The sequence below is a fragment of the Chiloscyllium plagiosum genome, unplaced genomic scaffold (assembly GCF_037043375.1).
Source record: "Chiloscyllium plagiosum isolate Xiang-an unplaced genomic scaffold, Cpla_swu_hap1 HiC_scaffold_3, whole genome shotgun sequence".
Classification (NCBI taxonomy): domain Eukaryota; kingdom Metazoa; phylum Chordata; class Chondrichthyes; order Orectolobiformes; family Hemiscylliidae; genus Chiloscyllium; species Chiloscyllium plagiosum.
The window spans coordinates 69,288,641-69,301,260 of NW_028270141.1; the positions used below are offsets into that span (position 1 = coordinate 69,288,641).

General features: G+C 39.7%; 1 protein-coding gene across 3 annotated transcripts in view; it reads right to left on the bottom strand.

Annotated features, from left to right (window-relative positions):
• The window catches only part of moxd1 (monooxygenase, DBH-like 1), a 91,380-nt gene that overhangs the window by 19,284 nt on the left and 59,476 nt on the right, over positions 1 to 12,620 (bottom strand). For all 3 annotated transcript variants that reach the window (XM_087980171.1, XM_043683260.2, XM_043683269.2), the window contains one exon: positions 1,705 to 1,871. In XM_087980171.1, the coding sequence (XP_087836297.1) occupies positions 1,705 to 1,871 (167 nt within the window). The remainder of the gene's footprint in view (positions 1 to 1,704; positions 1,872 to 12,620) is intronic.

Consider the following 12,620-nt stretch of genomic DNA (forward strand, 5'->3'; position numbering starts at 1 on the left):
TGTTTTCCCCAGAGAGGGGTAAATTGGCTAGGCTCCAACTAGGCTGGGCTTGAAAGGTTTATTGAGGCCCTCTTTGTTCACCCCCCATAGATAATGCCTCCGGCCTAAGGCTTTCATGTCTTTTAAAAAAAGGTATAATCAAAGGGGAGTGGCCAGCTAGCTGGGTAGCGAGCCTTCATTTAGATTCAGTTTAGCAGCAGTGTGTGCGCAGAAAAACTGCTGGCTCTCTCCTTCCTTCTGACTTCGTAACCTGTAAGCTTTCTGTGTCATTTTTAACTCTTTGTGCTAAGGAGTCTTTTTATGGGGATTGTTGTAAGTATCTTTGGGGCAGCATCATTAAATTGAGATAGTTTGTCGGGTTTTTAGGTAAGATAAATTATCCGGTATTCTGTTTTATGTTCTTTGTGTATCATTCCGTAATTTTGTAAATAAATTCTGTTTGTTTAAAACTTTGCAGTCGGACCAGCTAATTCATTCCAGGAATACCCACTATACACTTACCTAAAACAAATAGCAAAGTACCTGCTTAAAAATGTTTTGAGGGGTTGGGCCTGGTCCATAACAGGTTAAATGAGTGGGCAAAATCTGGCAGACAGATGCTGTAAAACATCAAAAAAATGTCAAATTGTTCACTTTGACAGGGACAATATAAAACCAGATTATTACTTAAACACAGAACAGCTGTATAATTCCAAGGGCAGAAGGATCTGTGTGTTCTAGTGCATGCGTTACAAAAGGTTAGTTTGCATGTACAGCAAAGAAGTCAGAGGTCTATTGGAATGCTAACTTTTATTTTGGCAAGAATAGACATAAACATAAGGATGTTATATTTCAGTTATAAAGTGACCACACAACAAATACTGTGTGCAGCTTTGGTTTCCCTATTCAAGGAAGGATGTAAATGTTTTGGATGCAGTTCAGAGGAGGTTTATAGCATTGACAAGAGGAATGAGCTGATTGTCTTAGGAGGGAAGATCGGACATGCTGGGCCTGTTTTCACTAAAGTTTCAATAAATTAATGTTATTTTGATAGAAGTATAAAAGATTCTGAATGGTCTTGATAAAGTGGACATGCAGAAATTGGTGATGCTGCTTTAAACTATAGCAGTCACCCTTTTAAGACACATATGATATGACTTTTTTAAAAATCTTCGAATGTTGTCCGACTTTGAAACTCTCTTAGAAGCTGGTTGAGGTGGGATCATTGAATATTCTTAAGGCAGAAGGAGTTAGATTCTTCTTAGGCAGGGGAATCAAAAGTTAGTTGGAAGTAGATTGGAATATAAAAATTGGAACACAAACAAACATATTGGCCATATTCTTGTTCACTGGTGCAGCAGGCTTGAAGGGTTGAATGGGCTACTTCTGCTCCTATTTCATGTGTATCTATTACTATATTCAGAACGGATTAAATTTGAGAGGTCGGCAAACATCCTTGTAGAGGCACTAGAGATTCCAGAAACAGCACTATGCAAAGCAAATACATTTAGTACAAACATATTTTCACTATTATCACTCTGACCTGGTAAAGAATAACATGTCTCTGATTAATGGTGAACTTGTTGCACAAGGACATCAATACCACAACTCAGTATCAGTGTCTTCCTTCTCAGTCACTACACTAAAACCAATCTCAGTGCAAATCAACATAAAGCCAGATTCAGAAATAAATAGTTATTCTCAGCGGACGATATGGGAGCTTACCTCCTCTAGGCATTCCATGGTGCAATGACCCTGTGAAGTATAACTTGGCATATTGGGTGGTATCATGTGGTAAAGACTGACCCAAACTCCAGTTTCAATAACTCCAGCATCATACTTTCTCAACACAGGTGTATACAGCAGTTTTAACCCAGAGCTGTCTACATATCCTATAAAAATAAACAATAGTTAAGTAGACAAGTTAGAAAACAAAATTTCAAGGCTGACTTGTTCATTTAATAAACAAAAGGTGAAATTAAATTCTCCATAGATGTACTTTGTTCGTTTGATGAGCTTCCTCCTACTTCTTTACTTTTAGTGCATAGTGCAATTCTAAGGCTAACAGTAGTGTGTAAGATAGTAACTAAGATTGGCAGCAAATTATTTATTCCAACTCTAATTTTAATTGTTAACCTTATACTTAAATGAGAAACATTTATCTTTAATGATTCAAACATGTTGTAGGAAATATGTTTTTGAAATATTTCCTGTTCTACTTTAGTATGGGTCCACACTGTATCCAGAGGGCAGAGATGAAACTGGGTGAGGCATTTTGCAAATAAGCCTCTACAAAATCAGTTCCAAATTCAAATCAGAATTTTAGAAATTTACTACAATTTCACTCTCAAGAGGGCTTCACTGGCTTTTACACTGCATAGTGGTAGTGTACCTCTTCCTGGCCCAGGAGGCCCAGGTTCAAGTCCCACCTGCTCCAGAGGTGTATAGTAACATCTCGGAAAAGGTTGCTTATGACAAAAGGTCTACATGGTCCTGTTGATATCAGAACTGAAATAGGTAATGCAGTTGCATGGTGGCTGTGCACTTGTAATCCACACTTGATGACACAGTATGTTACATTGCAATAAATTAGGCCACCATCTTATTTTCATGCCTAAATATTTAGTTTAATTATTTATTTTAGATATCAACCACAGAACAAGCCATAATCATAAGTTCATAATGAACAATAAAAATGAATCACTTCCTACATAGCAATAATGTATTTTATGAGACAATAAATCATTCTTGATCCAGTGTGATAGTGTTATAATCCAGGAGATTGGCACCAGATAATGATGCTTGTTTGAAGAGCTGGTGCAGGCATGATGGACTGAATTGCCACTTCCTGTGTCATAATAACACCGTACTTCTGTGCATCATTTATCTTCATGTACATTCCCTGTTTATGTCCCTTTTTTAACTTCTTCGACCCCAAATCCTTACCTATGTCTTTACTATGTGGATGAATTACTTTTTTAAAGCCCTAACCCCTTTTCACTTCACTGCCCTTCACAAAAAGTCATTAATTCAAAAATGTATGATCACTGGCCTCTTGCATACTTAATTCAGTACTCTTAATATACTTGTTCCTGAAATGTTGACCCTTATTCCCCAGCACTTTTCAAGGTCCTGATTATTAATGTACCTCCATTCTCAGTCCTAGCTTGCCCCAAAGCCAATCATAAAAAATAGAATTTATCCTTTCCAACCCCAACTCTGGGTTAATTCCTGCCTTCTAATTCACTCCAATTTCAATTGTGATCCTTCAATCATTTGATCAAGAGAGGATGAGGCAACCGTGGCTGACCTGCATAAAAGCAAAAGAGAAAGCATATAATGTAGCGAAGGGCAGTGGGAAGCCAGAGGATTGGGAAGCCTCCAAAGACTAACAGGGGATAACGAAGAAAAAAGTAAGAAAGGAGAAGATTAAATTTGAGCAAAGGCTAGCCTGCAATATTAGGAAAGATTGCAAGCATTTCTTTAGATATCTAAAGGGTGAAAGAGAGTCAAAAGTGGACACTGGACTGCTGGAAAATGATGCTGGAGAAGTAGTAATGGGGAACAAAGAAATGGCTGTAGAACTGAATAAACACTTTGTATCAGTCTTCATGGTGGAAGACACGATTAATATCCCAAAAATTCAAAAGAGTCAGGAGGCAGAGATGACTACAGTGGCCATCACCCCATCACCAAGGAGAACGTGCTAGAAGAACTAAAAGGTCTGAAAGTGGATAAATTGCCTGGACCAGATGAGCTTCACCCGAGAGTTCTGAAGGAGATAACTGAAGAGACAGTGGAGTCTTTCGTGGTAATCTTTCAGGTATTACTTATGATGATGCCGCTCCTTTAATAAAGTTAGTTTGTCTTTGTTTTTTTTGCAAGAGAAGTCATAAATGCATAGAATCTGATGTGTCTGGTTTGAATGGGTTTTAGGGCCAATTGATTATAGATAACAGATACTGCCTCAGACAAAAGGCTTTCAAGTATAAAACAAAATTGTACAATTAAATGGGAATGGCCAGTTCTCCCAGCTAACCTCTCTGTTTTTTTTCCGTTTTAGCAAGCTGTTAGTTTTTGAGGCTGCTGGTCAAAGAAACAGCTGCATAGAAAAATGCATTCCGTGCTTAATCTGTCTGCCATCTCTTTCTCCTGCAGGACCCTATGTTTGATTTTATCTTTTTTGCCGGGGATATTTATGGGGATGTTGCAGTATTTGGAACAGCATCATGAAGTTGCAATAGAGTTGATTGGGTTTTTTAAATTAAGTTATTCTGCATTCTGTCCTCTTTTGTTTATGTTTCATTCAGTAATCTTGCAAATAAATTTTGTTTTGTTTAAAACTAAGTGGTTGGGCCAGCTGCATCACTCCTGGAATATCCAGTTCACACCTGCTTAAAACAACTCGCAAAATTCGGGTCTGGGCTTCCTTCTTGAAATGTTTTGAGGGGTTCTGGCCTAGTCCATAACAGGGAGTCAGGGAGGGTCCCAGAGTACTGGAAAATCACTAATGTACCCCCCCCCCCCGTTTAAGAAGGCAGCAAGGCAAAAGACAGGAAATTATAGGCCAATTAGCCTGACATATGCTTTGGTAAGATTTTGAAGCCCATTGAGAAGGATGAGATTTCTGAATATTTGGAAGTGGATGGTAAAATAGGGCAAAGTCCACACAGCTTCATCAAGGGGAAGTCATGCCTGACAAATCTGTTAGTATTCTTTGAGATAATGAGCAAGTTAAACTAAGGAGAGCCAATGAATGTTACCTACCTGGACTTTGGTAGTGTGCCGCACAGGAGGCTGCTGAGTAAGACTAAGGGCTCATGGTATTAGAGGCCAGGTACTAGCATGGATAGAGACTGGCTATCCGACAGAAGGCAGAGATTGGGGATAAAAGGGTCCTTCTCAGGGTGGAAGCTGGTGACTAATCATGTTCCACAGTGTCAGTGTTAGGACAACAACTTTTCACTTTATACATTAATTATCTGGATAAAGGATCTGAGGGCATTCTGGTCAAGTTTGCAGATAGATGGAGGGGCAGGTAGTATTGAGGAGGCAGGGAGGATGCAGAAAGTTTAAAACTGGTTAGAAGAGTGGACATAGAACTGGCAGATGAAATACAAGGTGGGAAAGTGCCTGGTCAAGCACTTTGGTAGAAAGAACACAGGCATGGACTATTTTCTAAATGGGGAGAAAATTCAGAAATCTTAAGTGCACAGGTCTCACTTAAGGTAAACTTGCAGTATGAGTCAGTCGTTAGAAAGGCAAATGCAATGTTGTCATTCATTTCAAGAGGACTAGAAAATAAAAACAGGGATGTACTTCTGAGGCTTTATAAGGCTCTGGTCAGATCACATTTAGAATATTGTAAGCAGTTTTGGGCCCATACCTTAGCAGTAGCCCTGGAGAGGGTCCAGAGCAGGGTCACAAGAAAGATCCCAGGAATGAAAAGCTTAACATATGAGGAACATTTGAGGACTATACTCGATAGAGTTTAGAAGGATTGGGGTGGGGTGGAAATATGTTCGAAACTTACAGAATACTGAACAGCATGGGCAGAGTGGATGTTGGGAAGATGTTTCCATTGGTGGAGAGATAAGGACCCAAGGGCACAGCCTTAGAGTAAAGGGAAGACATTTTAGAACGGAGATAAGGAGAAACTTCTTCAGCCAGAGAGTGGGGAATCTGTGGAATTTATTGCCACAGAGGCTGTGGAGACCAGATCGTTGAGTATATTTAAATCAGAGATTGATAGGTTCTTGACTATCAAGGGGATCAAGGGTTACGTGGATAAAGTGGAAGAATGGAGTTGAGAAACTTATAGCCAAATTTTAATGGCGGAGCAGACTCAATGGGCCAAATGGCCTAATTTCTGCTCCTACATCTTATGCTGCCAAACCTGCTGAGTTTTTCCAGTAACTTCTGTTATTGATACTGCAAAGTTGTGTTTCACAGTGCCCTTTTCTGTCTGTGTGAATGCCTTTAATTCATACTTTATATTGGATAAATTCCCTCTAATTGCTTACATTATTTTAACAGGCATCATACATTTGATTCTATTCTATGCTCACTTCAATGAACTTAGTTTATCTACTATATTCTAATGCCTTTCAAAGCAAAAAGCGAATTTAAGAGCTCTAAACACTGATTAAAATCTTAATGCAGTATATTCACCATTCAATTAACATAATTTTTTTATTTGAATTGACAGAACTTATTGTTGAAATACTATAAATATTGTATTTGTGAATAACAGTGCTATGAAACTTTCATTTCCTATGATGTAAATACATTTAAGTTAATTTTTAATACCTGCACAATTTCATTTTAAGACCTGTCAATAGCATGAATGTGCTTGTCACAGAATATAGGCCATAAAATGGGAAACAATTAAATGTATCTGTTTTAACTATTTAATACATAAGTTACTAAATAAGGATTCTTGAAATAATCTAATAACCAGCTGTTACCCACTTGATATAAAATTACATGTACTAATTTTCACTGAGAACATTACATTTAACTTGGCCTCAACTGCTAAATTGGTGACTATTCACACACATAAAATCAATTTACACACATCTTTTTACAATTTAGAGCCATACAGCATGGAACCGGACCTGTCCGTCCAACCAGTCTACGCCAACTGTATTCCCAAAGTAAACGCGTCCCACTTGCCCACACTTGGCCCATATCCGTCCAAACTTTCCTGTTCATGAACTTATCCAAACATCTTTTAAATGTTGTAACTGTACCTTCATCAACCACTTCCTCTGGAAGTTCATTCCACACACAAACCACTCTCTGTATAAAACAGTTGACCCTCATGTCCTTTTTAAATCTTTCTCCTCTCACTTTAAAGATATGCTGCCTAGTTTTGAACTGCCCCATCCTAGGGAAAAGATCTTGGTCATTCACATTATTTATGCCCCTCATGATTTTATAAATCTGAATAAGGTCGCCCCTCAAACTCCTACGCTCCAATGAAAGAAGTCCCAGCCTTTCCAGGCTATTTTTACATCTCAAACCTTCCATTCTTGGCAGCATCATGGTAAATCTTTACTGAACCTTGTCTAGCTTAATGTTATCCTTCCTATAACAGAGTGACCAAACTGCACACGGGACTCCAGAAGAGGCCTCATCTACGTCCTATACTACTTCAACATGGCATCCCAACTCTGATAATCAAATGTCTGAACAATGAAGGCAAGCATGCTAAATGTGTTTTTAATCACCTTGACTACCTGTGATTTAAATTTCAAAGAATTAAGTACCTGAACCTCTAGGTTTTCCTGTTCTACAACACTAACCTGCTACTAATTGTTTAAGCCCTGTCCTTGTTAGTATTACCAAAATGCAATATCTCGCATTTGTCCAAAGTAAACTCCATCTGCCACTCCTCAAGCCACTGAACCAATTGATCAAGATCTCTTTGTAATCTTAGATATCCTTCTCCACTGTCCACTATATCACTAATTTGGTGGCATCTGCAAACTTACCAACCAGGTCTCCTATATTCTCACCCAAATCATTTACATAAATAGCAAATAAATGTGGACCTAGTAGCAATACCTGTAGAACAACCCTGATCACAGGCCTCCTGTCTGAAAAATAACTCTCCACTACCATCCTCTGTCTCGTACCACAAAGCCAATTTTGTGTCCACTCTGAATCCAGCATGATCTGACTTTCCTGATTAGTCTACCTTATGGAACCTTGTCAAAGGCTTTACTGAAGTCCAAGTAAACAATGACAACTGCTCTGCCCTCAATCTTTTTGATTGCTTGATTAAAAGTCTCAATCAAGTTTGTGAAACACAATTTTCCTCACCTAAAACTGTGCTGACTATCCTTAGTCATTCCTTACCTCTCCAAATGAACTTTTAACTTTTTGGAGAAAAAGATAAGTTTTCCATAATATTCTAAAACCAATATTATTATGATCACTAGTCCCAAATGTGATGATGTTGCTCCTTTAACAAGGTTATGTTGTCCTTGGCCTTTTTTTTAAATCAGAGAGGTTGTAAAAGACACAAACTCCGAGAAGTCTAAGTTGAAGGTTTTTAGGGTAAATTTGATTATAGGTAACAGATACTGCCTCAGACAACAGGCTTCCATTTTTTTGAAAAAAAAGCACTTAAACAATGAAAGGGTAGTGGACAGTTCTCCCATATCAGCTTTTCTCTGGTTTGGTTTGGTTTTTAGCAGTAGTGTTGTGAAGCTGTTGGATCCAAAGATGCAGGTCCAGGATGGTACTCTGACTTCTGTAAGACTCAGTGTTTGACTTTACCTTTTGTGCCTCAGGGGTGTTTATGGGGATTGTTGCAACTGGTTGAAACAGCATCATTAAGTTGGGATTGTCTGTTGGGTTTTCAGATAGGTTATTCTGTATTCTGTACTTTTTTGTTTGCGTTTCACTCAGTAATCTTGTAAATAAATTCTGTTTTATTTAAAACCAAGTGAGTTGACCAACTGCAACCCTCCTAGACTATCCATGTTACACCTGCTTAAAACAACTAGCAAAGTTAGGGTCTGGGCCACATTCTTGACATATTTGGAGGGGATCTGCCCTGGTCCATAACACAAAACATTCCACAACTATCACTTTAGTCACTTGCCTACCTTATTTCCCAAGTGAAGGTCAAGTTCTCTAGTGGGAACATTAGCATACTGATCACAAAATGACTCTTGAACATGTTTAACAAATTCTTCACAATCCAAATCTTTAACACCATGGCAGTCCTAGTCAATATTTGGAAAATTAAAATCCTCTACTATTACAACCAGATTATTCTTACATATATTGGAGATCTCTACAAATTTGCTTCTCAATTTCCCTCTGACTACTGGGGGAACCTATAGTACAATCCCATCAAGGCGATCATCCCTCTCTTATTTCTAATTTCAACCCATATATTTTCACCAAAATGATCCCTCAGAAGTATCCTCTCTAATGAGAGTAAAATTATTTGCCATAATCAAAATGCTACTCCCTCCTCTCTTGCCTCTTTCTGTCTTTCCTATTATATAAATGATTTGGACAAAGGGATGGTAGCTAAATTTGCTGGTGACAGAAAGATAGGCAGGAATTTTTTTTTTCAAAAAAATCATTTACAGGATGTGGGAGTCACCGGACAAGCCAACATTTATAACCCATCTCTAATTGCCCAGAGGACAGTTAAGTGCGAACCACATTGCTGTGGGTCTGGAGTCACATGTTGGCCAGACCAGGTAAAGACAGCAGATTCTCTCCTGAAGGACATTAGTAAACTAGGTGGGCTTTCCCTGACAATTGAGAATGATTTCATAATCATCATTAGATTACTAATTCCAGATATGATTCGGAGATGCTGGTGTTGGACTGGGGTGTACAAAGTTAAAAAATAACACAACACCAGGTTATAGTCCAACAGGTTTAATTGGAAGCACACTAGCTCATGTGCTTCCAATTAAACCTGTTGGACTATAACCTGGTGTTGTGTGATTTTTAACTTAATTCCAGATAGTTATTGAATTCAAATTCCACCATTTGTCATGGCAGGATTTGAACCCAGGTCCCCAAAACATTATCACAGTCTCTGGATTAATGGATAATCACCTCCCCTTAGTGAGTTGTGAAGAGGACACAAGGAGTCTAGATAAGGAGACAAATAGTTTGAGTGGGTGGACACAGATCTAGCAAATGGAGTATAATGTGGGAAAGTGTAAAATTGTCCATTTTAGCAGATAGAATAAAAAAGCATCTTATCTGAGTGGTGAGGCGTTGCAGAGCTCAAACACAGAGTCATAGAGATGTATAGCACGGAAACAGACCCTTTGATTCAACTCGTCCATGTTGACCAGATAGCCTAGATAAATCTAGTCCCATTTGCCAGCACTTGGCCCATATCCCTCTCAATCCTTCCTATTCATATACCCATCCAGGTGCCTCTTAAATGTTGTAATTTTATCAGCTTCAACCATCTTCTCTGCAGCTCATCCATACACGCACCACCCTCTGCGTGAAAAAGTTGTCCCTTACGGCCCTTTTAAAACTTTCCCCTCTACCTTAAACCAGTTCCCTCTAGCATTGGACTCCCCCACCCCAAGGAAAACTCATTGTCTATTTCCCTATCTATACTGCTCATAATTTTATAAACTTCTATAAGGTCATCCCTCCAGCCTCCGATGCTCCAGGGAAAGTAGCCTCGACATATTCAGCTTCTCCTTATAGCTCAAGCCCTCCAACCCCTCATAATATCCTTTTCAGGGTGGCACGGTGGCACAGTGGTTAGCACTGCTGCCTCCCAGCACCAGGGTCCAATTCCAGCCTCGGGCGACTGTCTGTGTGGAGTTTGCACATTCTCCCAGTGTCTGTGTGGGTTTCCTCTGGATGCTCCAATTTCCTCCCACAGTCCAAAGATGTGCTGGTCAGGTGAATTGGTCATGCTAAATTGCCCATAGTGTTAGGTGCATTAGTCAAAGGAAATGAGTCTGTGTAGGGAGTAGAGACAACCTTGGAATTTATAGTCCTGAGAGCCATACTTCAGTTGTTGGAAAAGGTTATAAGAGATAGGATTTATAATCATCTATAAAGGAATAAGTTGATTAGGGATAGTCAACACAGTTTTGTGAAGAATAGGTCATGCCTCACAAACCTTATTGAATTCTTTGAGAAGGCAACCAAACAGGTGGATGAGGGTAAAGCGGTTGATGTGGTGTATATAGATTTCAGTAAGGTGTTTGAGAACGTTCTCCATGGTAGACTATTATCCAAAATACGGAGGTATGGGATTGAGGGTGATTTGGCAGTTTGGATCAGAAATTGGCCAGCTGAAAGAAGACAGAGTGGTGTTTGATGAAAAATGTTCATCCTGGAGTTCAGTTACTAGTGATGTACCACAAGGATCTGTTTTGGTTCCACTGCTGTTTGTCATTTTTATAAATGACCTGGATAAGGTTGTAGAAGGATTGGTTAGTAAATTTGCAGATGACACGAAGGTCGGTGGAGTTGTGGATAGTGCGGAAGGATGTTGCAGTGCTGGGCTGAGAGTTGGCAAATGGAGTTTAATGCAGAAGCACATAAGGTGATTCACTTTGGAAGGAGCAACAGGAATGCAGAGTACTGGGCTAATGGTAAGATTCTTGGCAGTGTCGATGAGCAGAGAGATCTTGGTGTACTTGTACATTTGATCCCTGAAAATTGCCACCCAGGTTGATAGGGTTGTTAAGAAGTCATATGGTGTACTGGCTTTTATTGGTCGAGGGATTGAGTTTCATGAGGTCATGCTGCAGCTGTACAAAACTCTGGTGCAGCTGCACTTGGAATATTGTGCGCAGTTCTGGTCACCCCATTGCATGAAGGATGTGGAAGCTCTGGAAAGGGTTCAGAGGAGATTTACTAGGATGTTGCTGGTATGAAGGGAAAGTCTTGAGGAAAGGCTGAGGGACTTGAAGCTATTTTCATTAGAGAGAAGAAGGTTAAGAGGAGACTTAATGGAGGCATACAAGTTAATCAGAGGATTAGACTGGGTGGACAGTGAGAGCCTTTTCATTGGATGGTGACGGTCAGCAGGAGGGGACATAGCTTTAAATTGAGGGGTGATAGATGTAGGACAGATATCAGAGGTAGTTTCTTTACTCAGAGAGTAGTAGAGGCATGGAATGCTCTGTCTGCAACAGTAGTAAACTCATCAACTTTAAGGACATTTAAATGGTCATTGGATAAATGTATGGGTGAAAATGGAATAGTTTAGGGTGGATGGACTTCAGATTGGTTCACAGGTCGGTGCAACATCGAGGGCCAAAGGGCCTGTAATGCACTGTGATATTCTATGTTCTAGATGTAAATAGATTTTCGATTACCAAAAGGATTATGAGGGATATGCAGGAATGTAGAGTTGAGGTTAAGATTAGATCAGCCATGGCCTAATTAAGTGGCAGAGCAGGCTCATTGGGCCAAGTGGCCTACTCTTGTTCATTGTTCAGATGTTTGCAAATTCAGTGACTGCCTGGAAAAGACCTGTGTTGCACCCATAAACTTTGAGGGAAAACTCAAACAAGAAGAAAATTAACAATAGTTAACAAAGGAGCTGACCACGCCCCCTCTCAGCAGAAAGTCATCTGGTGTTTTACCCAAAAGGGATAAACAGAAAAAAGGAGTATAAACTGACTCAACACTAATGTGTGTATGTTAGTTATCAGCCTGACAAAGGGCCAGTCATCAAAATATCCTTACACTTTAAGTGAAACAAAGGAGAAAGTAATAGGATGGCACAATGGCTCAGTAGCTAGCACAGCTGCTTCACTGCACCAGAGACCCACATTTGTTTCAAGACTCAGGCAACTGTCTATGTGGAGTTTGCACATTCTTCCAGTGTCTGCACAGATTTCTTCCAGGTATTCTGGTTTCCTCCCGCAATCCAAAAACATGCAGGTTAGGTGGACTGGCCAACTATGTCCATGGATATGTGGGTTAGGTAGGTTAGCCATGGGAAATGCAGGGAAAGGGTAGGGAGTGGGTCTGGGTGGGTTGCTCTTTGGAGGGGTGACATGGACTTGATGGGCTGAATGGCCTGCTTCCATAATGTAAGGATTCTATTCTATGCACAAATTGAAGTCCATTCAATTGAATGTGGTAAATGTGTTGTCAATCAAGCTCACTGT